Raw genomic sequence first — 16150 nt, 5'->3', positions numbered from 1 at the left:
CAACTATTAATCAATATCTAGATAGAGTTGTTGATGTCCTGAGTTGATGAATGTCAATGGATTTCCTTAACCCTAAAATAATACTTGATCTCAAATCTGAAAAGCCATATAGTCTCCATGGGATAACTAGAGAAAAATATTTAAGCAAACAGAATTGTAGATAAGAGGCTCTAGCACTTGACTCAGAACTGCTATGTTGTAAGTGTTATAGAATATAAACAAGAGCACAAGAACAGCAAATCCAACAGGACTGCAGAGAGGGTGCAGTTGATGTGAGCTGGACAGTGAGGGAAACTTCCTGAATAGGAATGGCTTGAATCAGATGTTCCAGTAGGAGCAGGGAGAACATTTATGCAAAAAATGTTGGAAGAAAATTCACAGATGTGAAAAGAAAATGATGTATTAGGAAGCCAAGAAGTCATTGAGCCCAGCAGAAGCTCTCTCTATTTGAGGGAGGTAATTCTGGAAAAGGAAGGGGGCTCAATTAACAGAAGACCTTCAATATGAAGATATTGATCAATTAAGATAAAATGAGAAAAACTGAAATAAAAATGGAATAAAAAATGTTGTTTGAGAAGAAAAAAAACAACAGATGACACTATGTTTATGATTCAAAAAACTTGTTCTGTGATTTTTGACTATAACCCAAGTACTAGTTTTAATAAGAAATTTCTAGAATTCTAGGCAAGCCAGCTGAAATGTTAAACTCCTAAGAATAAAAGTAATAAAAGTAAATTTTTAAATAATCTACCCTACTAACCTGTTTATCAGGAAACTCATCTGAATTATAACAGCCAATAGGAATTATTATTTTTAAATTTTTAATTGGCACATAATACTTGTACACATTTGTGGGATTTAGCATGATATTTCAATACATGTGTGCAGTGTGCAATGATTAGACAAAGATAGTTGGCATTTCTATCACCTCAAACATTTATCATTTCTTTGTATTGAGAACATCCAAAATCCTAACTTGCTATTTTGAAATATGCATTTGATTGTTATAAATCATAGTTATCCTATTGTGCTATAGAACCTTTAAAGTTATTCCTCCTAACCAACTGTGACCATTAACCATCTTTTCTCCATCCCTCCTTCCCCCACAATCTTCCCAGTGTCTGGAATCTACTCTTATACTCTTCATCTCTGTAAAATCAACTTATTTAACTTAACATAATGTCCACAAGACTCACCCACATTACTGCAAATGACAGTCTTTCATTTTTTTTTTATGGATGAATAGTAAGAAATTCTACCTCCTTTTAATTGACCTTCACCTAGAAGTCAGTGATCAGAGCTTGGAAACCAGAGCACGGAAGATTTCACTGAATCTTTGAGGAAGGGAAGCTATATGTAGGTGAACAAGCACATGGGTATTTTCAGGCACAGAAGTGTGTGGAGAAGACTGAAGACACTTTGTGTGATTGGCACTCTTCTTGATGTTTGTGTTAGTCAGCACTGCATTGCTATGATCAAAATGCTTGACAAGGACAACTTAGAGGAGGAAAAGTTCATTTGGGTTCATGGTTTCAGGGATCTTGGTCCACGGTTGGCTGACGCCATTGCTCTGGACTTAGGTAAGACAGAACTTCATGGCTAAAGGGTATGATGGAGGAAATAAAAAGTAATAAAAGTAAATTTTTATATAATCTACCCTACTAACCTGTTTATCAGGAAACTCATATCTGGATTTAACAGCCAATAATTATAACAGCTCATGGCAGCCAGGAAGCAAAAAGAGTGAAAGAAAGGAGCCATGGACTGATACAGTGACCTCTGACCACTAGTATGTCCCACCTGTCCACCCAGTAGTCCATTCAAATTATTAGTCCATCGAATGGATTAATCTACCAATGTGGTTACATCTCTCATAATCTAATTGTTTCAACTCTGAATATTGAAACACATGAGCTCTGTGGGAGACATCTTTACATCCAATCCATATCAATACTATTCTGCCCTTTGACATTCTCCAAGAAGGAAGTAGGTTTAGAGACCAATGGCATGCTAATAATGATAAGAGACAGTGTATCTTGCTACAAGTATCACTTTTTTGTTAAGAGAGATCATTAACTTAAAAAACAGCAAAGAAAACTTGATAAGAGATGTTGGTAATGGTTTATTTTATTTTTAGCAACAATTCAGAAGGTGAGGTGAATTGGCCTGAGTGAAACATTTACATGCACCATGCTGTTCACAAGTGGAAATGAGTGCCTTGCCACCTCAGGTGTTTGGTAATCTTGGCTATAACTATTTTTGTGGAGCCAAAACCTCATGCCAAGCAGGATCACTTCCAAGAGAAGCACAACTCTATCTCCTATTTCCTTGCTGTTTCATATAGGTAGTCCTGTTTCTCCTGGTGTTATTTATCATACATGCTTTTGGTTGATTTTCATTTTTCTTTTTTTTTTTCTTTTTTTTTTTTTTTTTTTTTTTTTTTGGCCTTTAAACACATCTTTCAGTCGCTACTGTCTAACATCTTTTTAAATTTTATTTATTTTTTATTTGGAGTTCCCTAAAATACAGCAGTTGTAAGTGGCCAGGGAGTAGATCTGTTGCTGTAGCTATGTGGTGGCTTTTCTTCTCATCTTCTCTGAGGTCTCCTCTCTGGAACCCTTCATCATTCAATCCACTGCCCCTTAGTGACTGAGGAGCATAGAAGGAGTAACTGAGTTCTCATCCTACTTTGGGGAAACAGCTTCAGCTTGCTTATCCACACAGCAGGGATGACACACCAGCTTTCTTACCTCAGAGTTAGGAGGACTAGATGAGACAACCTAGGCCAAGGGGCTTCGGGAAGCAGATGGGTCACACAGATTCAGTGGTAATGAGTACCACACTGCGTGCCTGCTGACCTCCTGCATTCCCTGTGTTTGAGCCAAATAGTGTAGTGATTAGCTCATTGCTATTACCTAACACTTTCACTATGTCTCCTGGGTTTCTGTCAGTTCTCCCCTCTTTGCTGAAAGCTTCTTGACCATGGTGAGTACTGTTCCCACTTTGGGCAATGAATGCTAAATAAGTTACATTCAGGCTTCTGACACTCCAGGAAGCCTTCTCACTCTCTCATTTAGTCCCTGTCCTCCCAATAATTATTCCTGCACTGCACAGGTATTTACTGAGCACTCAGTAACAGTGATTCATGTGAGCTCATATTTATGGAGCCTTTTATCTATGCCAGGCACTGTTTAGTCCATAACATAGAAGTTCTCACTTAAACTTCCTAACAACACTACGAAGTAGGTGTTGCTATTATTTCAGAGTAGATTGTTAAGTAACTTTCCCAAGACTGTTCAACCAGAGTGGCAGGGTGCAATTCATTCATGAACCATCTGATCCCAGAACCATGGTCTATGTTACGCCATCATACCCTGCTGAGCATCTGCAATATACCATGAGTAGTAGTAGTTGCTGGAGATATTGAAATAGATAAGGGTCCTTATTGCCCTTGTGGAGCTTAGCTTAGGGAGGGAGACAGACCCAGAAACAAATGCCTACATCAGAATGGGGATGAGCCTGAGGGCAGAAGAAGTAGCCGCTACAAGGAGGAAACAGATGGTAGTGTGCTATGCAGGAAAAGGTCTGCTTTGTGGGAAGGGAGATCAGAGAAGTATTCAGACTGGAGGGGATGTTCAGAATCCAACAGAGAGGACTAGACTCTACTGAGAGAGCGCAGAAGAGGATGCACAGCTAAGTAGAGCAGCAACCTGAAACTAAACTAGAATGACATTTCAAGTTTGTGAGGCACCTTACAGGACAGCCAAGGAGTTGAAATGTGGGTGACAGGAAGCGAAACTGATATATTTTTATAACCTTGATAATTTTTTTAAATAATTAGTTTTTTTTAAGTTGCAAAACTGATATATAGTGTTTTCTGTGCCCTGCATCTCATTTTCCTATTTTTTAATCATTTCAAACCATTTGAGAATAATTTTGGATGATACTCCATTGCATCTTAACAATTCAGCATATTTTTCCTAAATACAAGAATACAGTCCTACATAACCACAATATAACCATCAAAGTCAAGAAATGACATTGATTCAATATATCACTATCTAACCCATAGACACCATTCAAATTTTTGCTATTTGTCCCATCATGTCCTTTATAGGTTCAAGATTCAATATAGAATCATCACAGGTTACATTGGTTGTCATTTCTTTTTGGACTCCTCTAATCTGGGACAGTTCCTCCGTTTTTTCTTATCTTTTATATCCTCCAATATTTTTGAAGAGTACAGGCCAGTTACTTTGTAAAAATCTCCCTCCATTTGGATTTGCTTGGCATTTCCTCATGATTTTGAATTTTATTTTAATATTTATTTTTTAGTTGTAGTTGGACGCGATACCTTTATTTCACTTATTTATTTATGTGGTGCTGAGGATCGAACCCAGGGTCTCGCGTGTGCGAGGCGAGTGCTCTGCCGCCGAGCCACAATCCCAGCCCATGATTTTGAATTTTTGACAGAAGTAATCCACACGTATCCTATTTTCTTCTTCGTGCATTTGAGTTAGTCAGCTTTTCATTGCAGTGACAAAAATACTTGAGAAGAATAACAGAAGAGGGAAAGTTTATTGGGGCTCACGGTTGAAGAGGTTCAGTCCATGCTCAGCTAGTTCCATCACTTTGGGCTAGAGGTGATGGAGAACATCACAGCTGAAGGGCCCTGTGAAGGAAAGCTTCTTAGCTCATGGCAGGTTCAGGAACCAGAGAAGGGGAGGGCGAGGGGCTGCAGGGAAGAGACACCCTTCCAGCGCACACCCCCAGTGATCCACCTTCTCCACCCATCCCCATCTGACTATAGTTACCTCCCAGTCAGTCCACTCAAACTGGACTGATCAGGTTAAAGCCTTCAGACTCTAATCATTTCACTTCTGAATATTCCTGCATAAACATGGGAGCTCTAGGGCAATACCTCATCTCCAAACCATAACAGCATAATGTCAGGAGAAAGACAGTGGTCGTTATGTCCCGTGACTGGTGATGTTAACCCATTGCTTGATTAAAATTATGTCTGCCAGGTTTCTTGACTATAAAATTAATAAGCATGTCACACCTATTAATAGTAAGGAACAAGTATTTTATGGAGAATATCTTAGTCCATTTGTGCCACTCTTACAGAATAATAGAGTCTTTGAGTAATTTATAAAGAATGGAAATATTAAACTTCTGGAAGCTAAGAAGTTCAAGATTCTGCCCCTGGCATCTGGGGATGGCTGCTGTCTTCTTCCAGGGTGCTCCTTGGAATGCTGTGTCCTCACTTGACAGCAGGCTGAAGAGCAAAAGGGGAATGGATTCCCTTCATCAAGCCCTTTTTACACAACATCAGTCCATTCTTATGACCTGAGCACGTCAAAGGCCGCACCTCTGAACACTGCTGCAATGGAGATCAAGTTTCCAACACATCGGTTCAGGGAGACACATTCAGAGCACAGTAAGGAAAGAATCTGATCCTAAGTAAATATCTATTCCTCATTGGCTTTTCACCTACCACATTTAATACCCATTGACTATTCTTACCTGAGTTAATTATCATGATGGCTACCGAATGGTAACTTTCCAAATTCTTCTGTTCCTTCTAGATTATTAATAGGCTTTCCATTGCAGTGGTGCTTGCTTGAATTTATTTATTTATGAATTTCTGTTTTACTCAAAGGGTTAAAATCTATTACTATTCAATCGTTCCAGACATAGCCAATAGGAGTCCTTCTCAACCAGGCCCCCCACTGTCCTTTTGACATATAACTCATCATTCTTTGAGCACTTCCCAGTTTTCTGGTCTAACAAGATGTTCCAGGTCCATTTTTCCTTCCCGCAGAACCTGACCTGGTGTCAGCCATTTCTATAGGAACTGGTTGCTTTGAGTAGAGAACTAAATTCTCTACTAAATGGATTCCAGGATCTGGACATGTGATATATTTAATTCTTCTAGGATGCCATTGCTTCTAGGCCTTTCAGTGGAGAGAGCTAGGAAGTACTATATAGATAGAAATATTATGTTTATATCATTTATAGCTGTTGATATGACTGTGTCTATGTGTTTGAAAACATGAGTTCAACACCAATCTAATTGTACAGGGTTACTCTAGTCTTCCTGCTTTTCATATTTGTAATTCCCCTCACTGACAGTAAGAAACCTGACTCACATTATTTTCTAGATATCTATGTATTTGTTCAGTTCTCCCTGAATGTTTGACTCCCAGCTACCCTGGCCCAATGCTGAAGCCTATCACATGCCAATTAGCCACTCCCAACCAAACTGCATGCTAAAGTTCATCCCCCACAAAGGGGAAGAAGGAAGGAGGAGGAAGGAGGAAAAAAGCCAGTTTGAAAGCTCAGCTCCAGAATTACAGGGCCCCCTCTCCTGCTGGACCAAAGCTGAATTCTGCACATACTGGCTCCTTTCCCTACTGAAACTCAGCTCTGACGCCAAAGGAGGTTTGAATCACAGCAAGTAAAATGATCATATTTGCACTGGGACTGACATTTGTAGCTGTGAGCTAGGAATAGATTGGATATTGGGATATGTGGAGATAAACTGGAAGACACTGGCAAGAAAGATGAAAAACTGAAAGTGGGATGTGTCCTAGGCTGTGTCTCTTTGCCCTACCTTAAGCTTTCTAGACTCAGCCATGTCAGTGGTGTCCTATTTATTACTGTTGCATTGTCCTGCACCTCCTGACCTCAGAGGCATTCTAAAAGAAAGAAATATCTTCAGGGGCTTTTTTTTTAAATCACAGGATAGAAATGGTATGGATAAATGTCAAATTGAAGTATTACATACAAATTTAAGAAATACTTCTAACAAAAAAACTAAAGTTTACAATGGTGTTTCTCTTCCAAAGAAAAAGTGCACTTTAAATTACTGAATTTGGGGGAGGGGAATTTCTTGCAAAAGCCAAGGTAAGAGAAGGTTCTTAGGGCATAATAGCTTGGAGTGGGGAGAGTCTGCCATTAGAAATTATGTGCCTTTTACCAGCTATAATCAGTTGCTGGGAGGCAAAGGTCATTACCTTTTCTGAAAGACTAAGGCAGAGAAACCAAGCAACTCACATAATGAGCCCTATGCAAAAGAATGCAAAAAGCCTTCCTTTTGTGTAGCTAATACTAACACAAGCTGCTAAAAATGGCCAACCACAGTGGTCCCTTGATTGTCCACATTAACTCTGATGGCCACCTTTAAAAGCAAACATCTCTTTTGGGAGGACCACACACTGCCTTTGCCCATTTCGCTGCCAAGGATCATTGTTGCTTCATCAAAATCACAACTGCAAGTGTATGCATGACCCTGGGTGGTGTCCATGGTTTTGTTTCTGTCATTAAGAAATAGATCTGTCAATGTTGTCATTTATAACTTTCTGAAGCTCAGCACACTGGGGTGTCCAGCCTTGACCACTCAGTCTTCCTGGTCTTAAGAGACAGTATGATGGTTAAGCATGCAGGAGCCAAGCTGCCTGAGTTTGAATCCTGGTTCTCTTGTTTACTTTCTGCATGAGCTTGGGCAATTTACTTAAGGCTTCAGAGCTTCTGTTAGTGTACCTGTAAAACTGAGAAACTTCTTCAGAAGATTGATACAAATTGTAAATCAGTTCTTTTTTTCCCATATTTTTTTACTCGGGCAATAAAGTTGTATACAAGGGTGGAATTTGTTGTTACATATTCACACACACATGATATAACAATATAATTTGGCCAGGATCATTCCCCAGTATTTCCCCTCTCCACATCTTGGGTGGCCTTATTCCCGGGTCCTACGGGGACCTCAGCAAAAGAAGGTGGGATGATGCAGAGCTGAAGCTTACACATCCACTGTGCTGGCCCCTATGATGAGGAGCAGCTCCATTTTCAGTGCCCCGTGCCCAAGTCAGGGTAGACTTGGGTATGATGTAGATGGCATTGACATCTGCCTGCAGCAAGCATTTGGGGGCCATGATTTGACCTCTCCAGGCCTCAACTCCTTATTGTTAAATCCAGATGATAATCATACCTGTCTCATGGGGCTGTGAAGAGAATTAAAAGGAAATAATGCACATAAAGCAGGTAGCACAATCTGGTTCGTGGTAAATGCTGTGTAGGTGTTAGTATGACTGTTGCTGTTGGTGATCATGTGTGAGGTCAGGTAGATGGCTCTGGCTTCTGACTTATGGCTAAAGGGTCTCTGCCCACCCATGACCAGTGACTGGCCAGATGGAGATAGAGCGACAGGACCAGTCCAGTTGGCTAGACTTTGGGCACATACTGGCTCCATTGCTGTCAGGGAAATAAAGTGAGAATCAGGAAGCCAAGTCTAATGTCTCAAATCCAGTTACAGTGAAGGTCAACTCAAGAACACCTCTGGCTGGGCAGAGGTAGGAAGGCTAATTCCAATCACTGAGGAGGAGGGTCGCCCGGCTCCTGCATGCCCTGGGTCAGGAGTCGATTGTTCTGGAAGTGGGCAAGTCTGGCAGTACAGAGCACCAACTCAGAACCTCTCCTGCAAAAAGGGTTTGACAAAGGGGACAGTAATATGAAGAAGGGCTCAGAGGAAAGAAAAAGTATAGAAAAAAAATGTGGGGGAAACTAGAGTTTGTGTAACATTCTGGCTGAGAGCCCAACCATGATTGAAACACCTAAAGCCTAGAAGGGCAAGAACCCTACCCATCAGCTCAACCACCCTCCTCATGCGTGGCGACGGGCCTCCAGCCAAAACCACGGAGGCAGATGTGTTTCAGAATTCACAATTTTTTTGCATTTTAGAAAGACTTTGGATGACTAAGACATAAATTGTATAATATCCCTAGCAGTTTCTGGAGGAAAATGCCATACTCCAACAGGCTAAAATTACTGCAGTAAAAATGTATAAATATTTACCCAAAGTGGGATGCAGCCTATCAAAGCATGTCAATTTAGGCTCAGTTTTGTCACAAAAAGAGTTTGTACCGCACTGAAGAAAAATTTATGGTGTTCAGAGCTTTTGAGACTTTGAAACTGGAAGCAAGCAGTTGTGTAAAGGACACTGCTGAGATGCTGACCAGCCAAGTAACTCATCCAAAGGTACACACAGTTCACTGAAAATTCAACTCCGGTTAAATGACCACACAGTTAACTGCACATCTTCTGTGTTCCAGACACTGTGTGAAATGCTGAGGTTAAAGTGATTTAGTTTCCTAGGGCTACTGTAACAAAGTATCACAGGCTCAGTAGCTTAACAGGATGGAAATTTATTGTCTCCCAGTTCTGGAAGCCAAAATCAAGTCCAAAATGCAAGATCCACAGCCCATGAGGACAGCTTCTATGCAGGACAGAAGTAGGGAAAAGTCCCTGCTTTCCCTTTTTTGGCCTAAGTTGATTAAAATATTTTTAATATTTAATATTTAAGCAAACGTGCTTAATGTGCAGATGGTTTCTGCTGACCTCCTTCCCTGGGAATGTAAAATGTGCTTTTATCAGGGTAGGCAGAGAGGTCTGCTTTGTGAGTTTCTCTGTGCAGTGTTTAACTGGCCTAATAGCTGTCAAAATGCCTCTGCTTCAAGGTCCTGGTAACTAACTGGGTTTACAACAGAAGTGGGGGCAGGGGCCCAGGGAGTGAGCATAAAAACCTGTGCCCTGGCACAGGTGAGCCTGGGGTCAGCACTAACCATGCAGGCAGCTGCCCTCTGAGACACACATAGAGCAGTCATCAGAATTGGGGTGGTTGTTGGACTTTGTTTGACTCCCGTGTTTTATGATTTCACTTAAAGTTGGGGGGAAAACATAGCAAACAAAAAAAATGTACAAATATTACACGTAAGACTTAGTGGTTTTTCATGAACTGAACCCAGACCAGTACCCAGATCTAGACAACATCCGGGAAAGCCCTCCTCACCATACCCCTCTTCTAGCTCCTACCTGCCAAGGGTAACCACCAGCCTGACTTCTAACACCACGGATTGGTTTTGGTTTTTGAGCTTATATAATTGAAATGAAACATATCAATTTTTGTGTTTGTGGCTTTGTTCACTCCGTTTCATGTTTATAAGATTCATCCACAGTGTTGCTTATTGCTATGGTTTATTCTCATTGTTTTATATAGTTTTGTATGAACATATCATAATTTTTTATTCATTCATCGGTTAATGAGCATTTGTTTTTCCTCATCTAGGTGGTAATGAGTAGTGCTTCTATGAATATTCTTATATGTCTTTGGATGAATATATATACATTGGAGAGGGGTGCATACTTGTATTAATTGTCTATTGCTGCATAACAAATTTCCCTCCAAACCTAGTGGCTTATAACAACAATGAACATCTCTCCTTTCCCACAATTTATTGAGTAAGGAATCTGGAAGAACCATAGACAGTTTGGGCACAAGGCCTTTCCTGAGGCTACAGTCATCCAAAGACTAGCCTGGTATGGAGGATGTGCTTTTAAGGTACCTTATGCACATGAGTGGCAAGTTGGGTTGACAGTGGTACCATTCTTCTACAGGTGGACTCTCCTTAAGACCATCTCAGTGTCCTCCTGACATGATGGCTAGCTTCCCCCCACCATGAATAAGCCATTAGAGAGAGCATCATGGGAAACTATATCCTTTATGGTCTAGCCTTGGAAGTCTCAGAGCATCACTTCTGCCTCATTATAATGAGTCATTGGAAGGGAAAGCCTCTAGACTCTCAACCTTTAGAAGGAAGGAGCAGGAAATGATATTTGGACAAATCTTATTTATTTATTTATTTTACAGTAGAATGCCTTTTGACATGTTATACACAAATGGAGCACAACTTTTCACTCCTCTGGTTATTACATGGTACAGAGTCATTTCAGTAGTGTATCTATCCTACATGTATACAGAGTAATAATGTCTGTTTTATTCTACTGACCTTCCCATCCTGACAACCCCACTCTTCCCCCTCACTCTCCTCTACACAAACCAAATTCCTTTATTCTTCCCTACCCACCCCCCACTATGGATCAGTATATACTTATCAGAGAAAACATTAGGCTTTGGGTTTTGGGGGATAGGTTTATTTCACTTAGCATGATATTCTCTAGCTCCATCTATTTACCTGCAAATGCCATAACTTCATTCTTCTTTAAGGCTGAGTAATATTCCATTGTGTATATGTGCCACATTTTCTTTACCCATTCATCTGTTGAAGGACATCTAGGTTGGTTCCATAGGTTAGCTATTGTTAATTGAATTTCTATAAATATTGATGTGGCTGTGTCACTGTAATATGTAGATTTTAAGTCTTTTGGTTATAAACCCAGGAGTGGGGTGGCTGGATCAATGGTGGATCCATTTCAAGTTTTCTGAGGTATCTCCATACTGCTTTCCATAGTGGTTGCACTGACTTGCAGTCCCACCAGAAATGTATGAGTGTTTCTTTTTCCCCACATCCTTTTGTGTTTGGACAAATATAAAAACCCTTCTTGCACCACAACATTTATAACTTGAAAATAATTCTGCTGGGGGGTTAAAAATAAGAGAAATTTATATAAATTCACATAAGGATCAAAAAGAACTATATTCCACCCAGCCTTTCTTCTTCTAATCATTTAAAATTTTGTAATGATTATAGGAGAATTTTTAAGGTACTTCCAGGAGACAGCATGGTACAATAGGAAGAACACAGGCTTTAGAGTCAGATGTATCCAAGTTCAAATCCTGGCTTTACTATTTATAAATGATAGGCATTTGGGCATCTTAAGAATCCAGCATCTTGGATTCTCAGTTTCCCTCAATTATAAAGTGAGTGAAATCAATGGATCCTATGTCTCTGGAGAAAACTGAATAAGCTAATGTGTTTACATGCCCTGTGCGATAGAAGACCCCTTCTATTTGCTCATTTGTCAAGAATTTATTAACCTTCTACATTAATCATCTACAAGGTAGTATGATGGACACTGTGAGTGTTCCAAAACTGACTCAGACACAGGCCTGACCTCAGAAGGTCTGTTCTGTAGCAGAACCCTGGACAGACAGGACAACTATAATCCAACTGAGAAAATCACCAGTGTCTGGAGCAAGTGTGAATGCCATCTTTTAAATATGGGTGAAATTCGAATATGTAGAAATGGTAGAAATTTTGAGGGATAAGGGAAAGACAAAAGGTATTCCAAACTAGGAATACAGCTTACATAAAGATGGAGCTAGAAAACTCTGGGGCATAAATGGATGTAGTTCATTACAGGTATAAACAGTGTAGATGAAAGGAGGTAGTGCACATAGGAATAGGACAGTAGGTACCTATTAGAATAGCAGGAAAAGATGAGAGTAGACACTTACTTTTACAGTCTGATGAAAAATCATTAAGGCCAAAGATTGTTAAACCAATTTTCTGAGCTGGCTATGAAAGCTAGGCAGACTAGCTATTCAGGGATCTACTGCCATGCTTTTCTTGGCGAACTCCCGTTTGTAGAATCTTTGTGCCTCCTACTGTAAACAGAACCTTCTAAAACTGATCATTAGAGAACGCTCTGACTTGGAGCCCAAGCAACTGAGCTTTGTACTTATCATTCGCATTTTGGAGGCTGCAACAATGGGGAGGTGCAGTGGGCTGTTTTTATAGGCCCTTAGCTCACTATAAATGTACTTCTCAAGACTCAGCCATTTAGAACTGGCCAATTCATGCACTCAACTCATCTGTGTGTTTGACTTCTATGTCCAGATAATGAGCCGCTCACTCCACTTACTTCCCTTCAGGAAGACTGATCTATTTAGCAGCCTCCACTTCTGTTACATTATCCAGTCCCAGGCAGTGATGATATTTATACATAAGACAGAGATGTTTCTGGGCTGTGATGGAAGTTTGAAGAAAGTTGGAGCCAATGACCTTTCACTTTGAAGCCAAAGAATAACAAGCACAAATTTTTTTTCAGTCTCACTGAGAATGGGGGTTAGAAAAATTAGCAGAAAATCTTTTCCTAGACCCACCATTCAATATGTGGTAGCCAAACTTTTTATGTACATAACTTATTTGTCACATAGCACCTTAATTTTCACAAAGCTTGTGTGTTCCATCAAAGTAGACATGGTTTGATCATTACTGGAGATTTTGTAGGTAAATATTGGATGTTCTACTTTGCCACCCTCTTTGCTTTACTCTAAGTGAATTCTAGAGTATAAAGAGGAAGGACGTGTTCTAGGCACAGGATAGAATTCCTAGCCAATCTTTGCCTAGAACTTCCCACATTCCCAGTTGGAGATTTTTAATCAATTAATGACCCTTGAGTTCATGGGAAATGATCTCTGCATGGAAACTAAGGCAGTCTTTGTCCTCTCTGATTTTTTTTCTCAGGTGGGAAATTGGCAAGTGGAGTCCATGTAGTCTCACCTGTGGTGTAGGCCTGCAGACCAGAGATGTCTTCTGCTCTCACCTGCTTTCCAGAGAATTGAATGAAATGGTAATCCTGGCTGATGATCTGTGTCACCATCCTAAACCCAGCACGGTGCAAGCTTGCAACCGCTTCAATTGCCCCCCAGCTTGGTACCCTGCACAGTGGCAACCGGTGAGTTCTCAGGTTCCTGAATATTGGAGTGTATGTTTGCAATAGCTATTCATGGCAAAGGATTCTTGTTCCACTAAGGGAATGTTCAAGTGCTGCTCATCCCTTCCTTCTTAGTACTTCTTTAACCTTATTCAAATCTAAAGCTGTTAATTATGAACACCATGTTCTTTCTACTGTACCACACCCCACTGATCTCCAAAAGCAACTCAAATGATCCATCTGTTAGTCTGAGTGTATTCATGACAGAGTTGGAATCAAGCTAAGGAAAAATTTCTAAAATATAGATAATATGGTGGGTTTTTCATAAAGCTAAATTGTTTCTGAATCCAGGCCCTTTCAACTTTTGCTGTTTAAAAATTCTAAGAAACTTGGCCATGAGATAATGATTTTTTTTAATTTCATTACCTAGCAAAGTAAGTTAGAAATCCAAAGTCAATTTCAGATATCTATCTTCATTTTCCTGTTCCTGTGAATTCTATTAGTCTGGGAACCATTGTTTTAAAACAAGAATAGGCAAATTCCAGCCCACAAGCTAAGGCCTACCCTGCAGCCCTTTTTGTAAATAAAGTTTTACTCAAACATAGCCACTCCCATTCTTTTACTTAGTATCTGTGGCTGCTTTTGCACTCTAAGGGCATATTGTGTGGTTGAATCAGAGATCACATGGCTCACAAAACCTAAAATATTTACTCTCCCTCCCTTTACAAAAATGTCTGTTGATGTTGCATCAAAATTTTACATTATAATAATAAAAACCCAACTATTTTATTATAGTAGCCATCTATCTAAAATCAATATATATTCCTCCAGTTTGTTAAATTACCTTCTTTTTTGCCTTTGAAGAACACAGAAGGATTTTAAACTGATAACTTGCATATCTTATTTTGCAATGTGCTCATTCATCATCTGGACATCAGACTTAGCTTTAAAGTGACAAGAAAGGTCACAAAAAGTAAGCCTGAAAGGTGGCAGGAACATACTTCCTTGTTTGAGATAGTTTTAAACATTCAGTAGTGTCCTAGTTTTGGTGATAAGTGATATGGTCACCACCTGAAGAGAGAGGCTGGCCACTTACAAAGGTTTGCCTCACTGCTGAGAAAGGGGCTGCCACTCCCAGGTAGCCAAATATCCTCCTGGCTCTTCCTTCCTTCCTTCTCCCTGTCCATCTTGGGGCTGTGGTTTAGTTAAGTACTCCAAGGAGCAAGTGAGCAAAGCCCTAAAATACAGTCAGCCCTTCATATCCAGATTGTCCACATCTGTAGGTTTAAGCAATGGCACATTATGTACAATCTGGTTAAGCCTGCATGGTTGCCTTTGAGCTAAACATGTATAGACTTTTTCCCTTGTCATTACCCCCTAAACGATAGAGTATAACAACTATTTACATAACATTTACATTAAGTTAGGCATTATTTGTAATCTTGAGATGATTTAAAGTATGCAGAAGGATGTACATAGGTCACATGCAAATACTATGCCATTTTTCATGGAGAACTGGAACCAAATCAGAGGAGGATCATGGAACCAATTCCTTGCATGTACTGAGGGATAACTACAAAATAGCTAGAAACAGACTCTGACTATATATTTTCTTTTAAAGCTTAAAAGTATTATGGCTAAGTTCATAAATTCTATACCACTGTGTGATGGTTTGTGGAAGTAAAGAGAATGTACTATATCTTGAACACCAATGTACCACTAAGAAATATATATATATATATATATATATATATATATATATATATATATATTATTTCACATCTACTTGAAGTTAATTCTCACAACTCTCCAGGGAAAATTAGGCTTTATTATCCTTATTTTAGGTTTGAGGAAACTGGGGTTCACACTGCTAGCAAATTTAGGGGTGGCCATCACTCTTGTTTTATGGGGTACTTTCCATAATACCAAACCCCATTGTTGTATGGCTGCAAGAGGCCTTGAGGATCATATAGGAGCACTCTTGTTCTATGGATGATGTCACCGTGGCCTAGAGGTAGCATTGCTCAAGATCATGCCACCTGGACCAGAACCCAGGTTCCTGGCTTCTAGTGCATTTATGCTGAGCTGCCTCTAATTAGAGTAAACTGATGACCTTAAACTGTGCCACTAACCCTAGGAAAAGGTGAAGAGTCAGTTCAAATCAGTTTCCACTGTCAGAAAGTCCATGTATTATCAGTATCATGTCCTGTCATTAGATACAGAGTAGATTGTGGCTAAAACATTTATTATGAGACAAAATGAATGAGGAGATCAAGTGTACCTTCCCATGGGCCCTGAATTTCTGGCTTTGTCCTCCAGGTCAGACTCTCTAAGCCTGGAGTAAACCATAGGCTATTCTTATTTTCTAGAATCCTACTCCTTTAGGTAAGCTTTGTTGGGCAAAATTAGTCATTCCCAATCTCTACTAAAAAGAAAGGAAATCATGTGTGCTGAAAGAGGAGTAACTTTAAGCCCCAGAGCTGATTGGCTGTGGCTTAGGACACCACTAGTTAGGATGCCAGCTGCTGATGCCCATTTGCCTGGTTAGCCCACTGATTCTTCAGCAGTCCCAGGTGGGATAAGGAAACTGGTGTGCGTGCGCATTCTCTTTCCCAATTAGCTATATGGATCTGCCAGAGGATGTTGCTGATGCCTCTCATCCTTCAACCAGCCCCCAGCCTTTGTTCAGATG

The 16150-nt window shown here is 40.0% G+C and overlaps 1 protein-coding gene across 3 annotated transcripts in view; it reads left to right on the top strand.

Annotated features, from left to right (window-relative positions):
- LOC308639887 (ADAMTS-like protein 1) overlaps nt 1-16150 on the top strand; it is a 384577-nt gene that overhangs the window by 236686 nt on the left and 131741 nt on the right. For all 3 annotated transcript variants that reach the window (XM_081278265.1, XM_081278264.1, XM_081278263.1), the window contains one exon: nt 13269-13479. In XM_081278265.1, the coding sequence (XP_081134391.1) occupies nt 13269-13479 (211 nt within the window). The remainder of the gene's footprint in view (nt 1-13268; nt 13480-16150) is intronic.

The sequence above is a fragment of the Spermophilus citellus genome (assembly GCF_964194105.1).
Source record: "Spermophilus citellus genome assembly, chromosome: 2".
NCBI classification, from domain to species: domain Eukaryota; kingdom Metazoa; phylum Chordata; class Mammalia; order Rodentia; family Sciuridae; genus Spermophilus; species Spermophilus citellus.
Note: the sequence above shows the minus strand (reverse complement) of the source record. Positions and strands in the feature narration are given on the sequence as shown.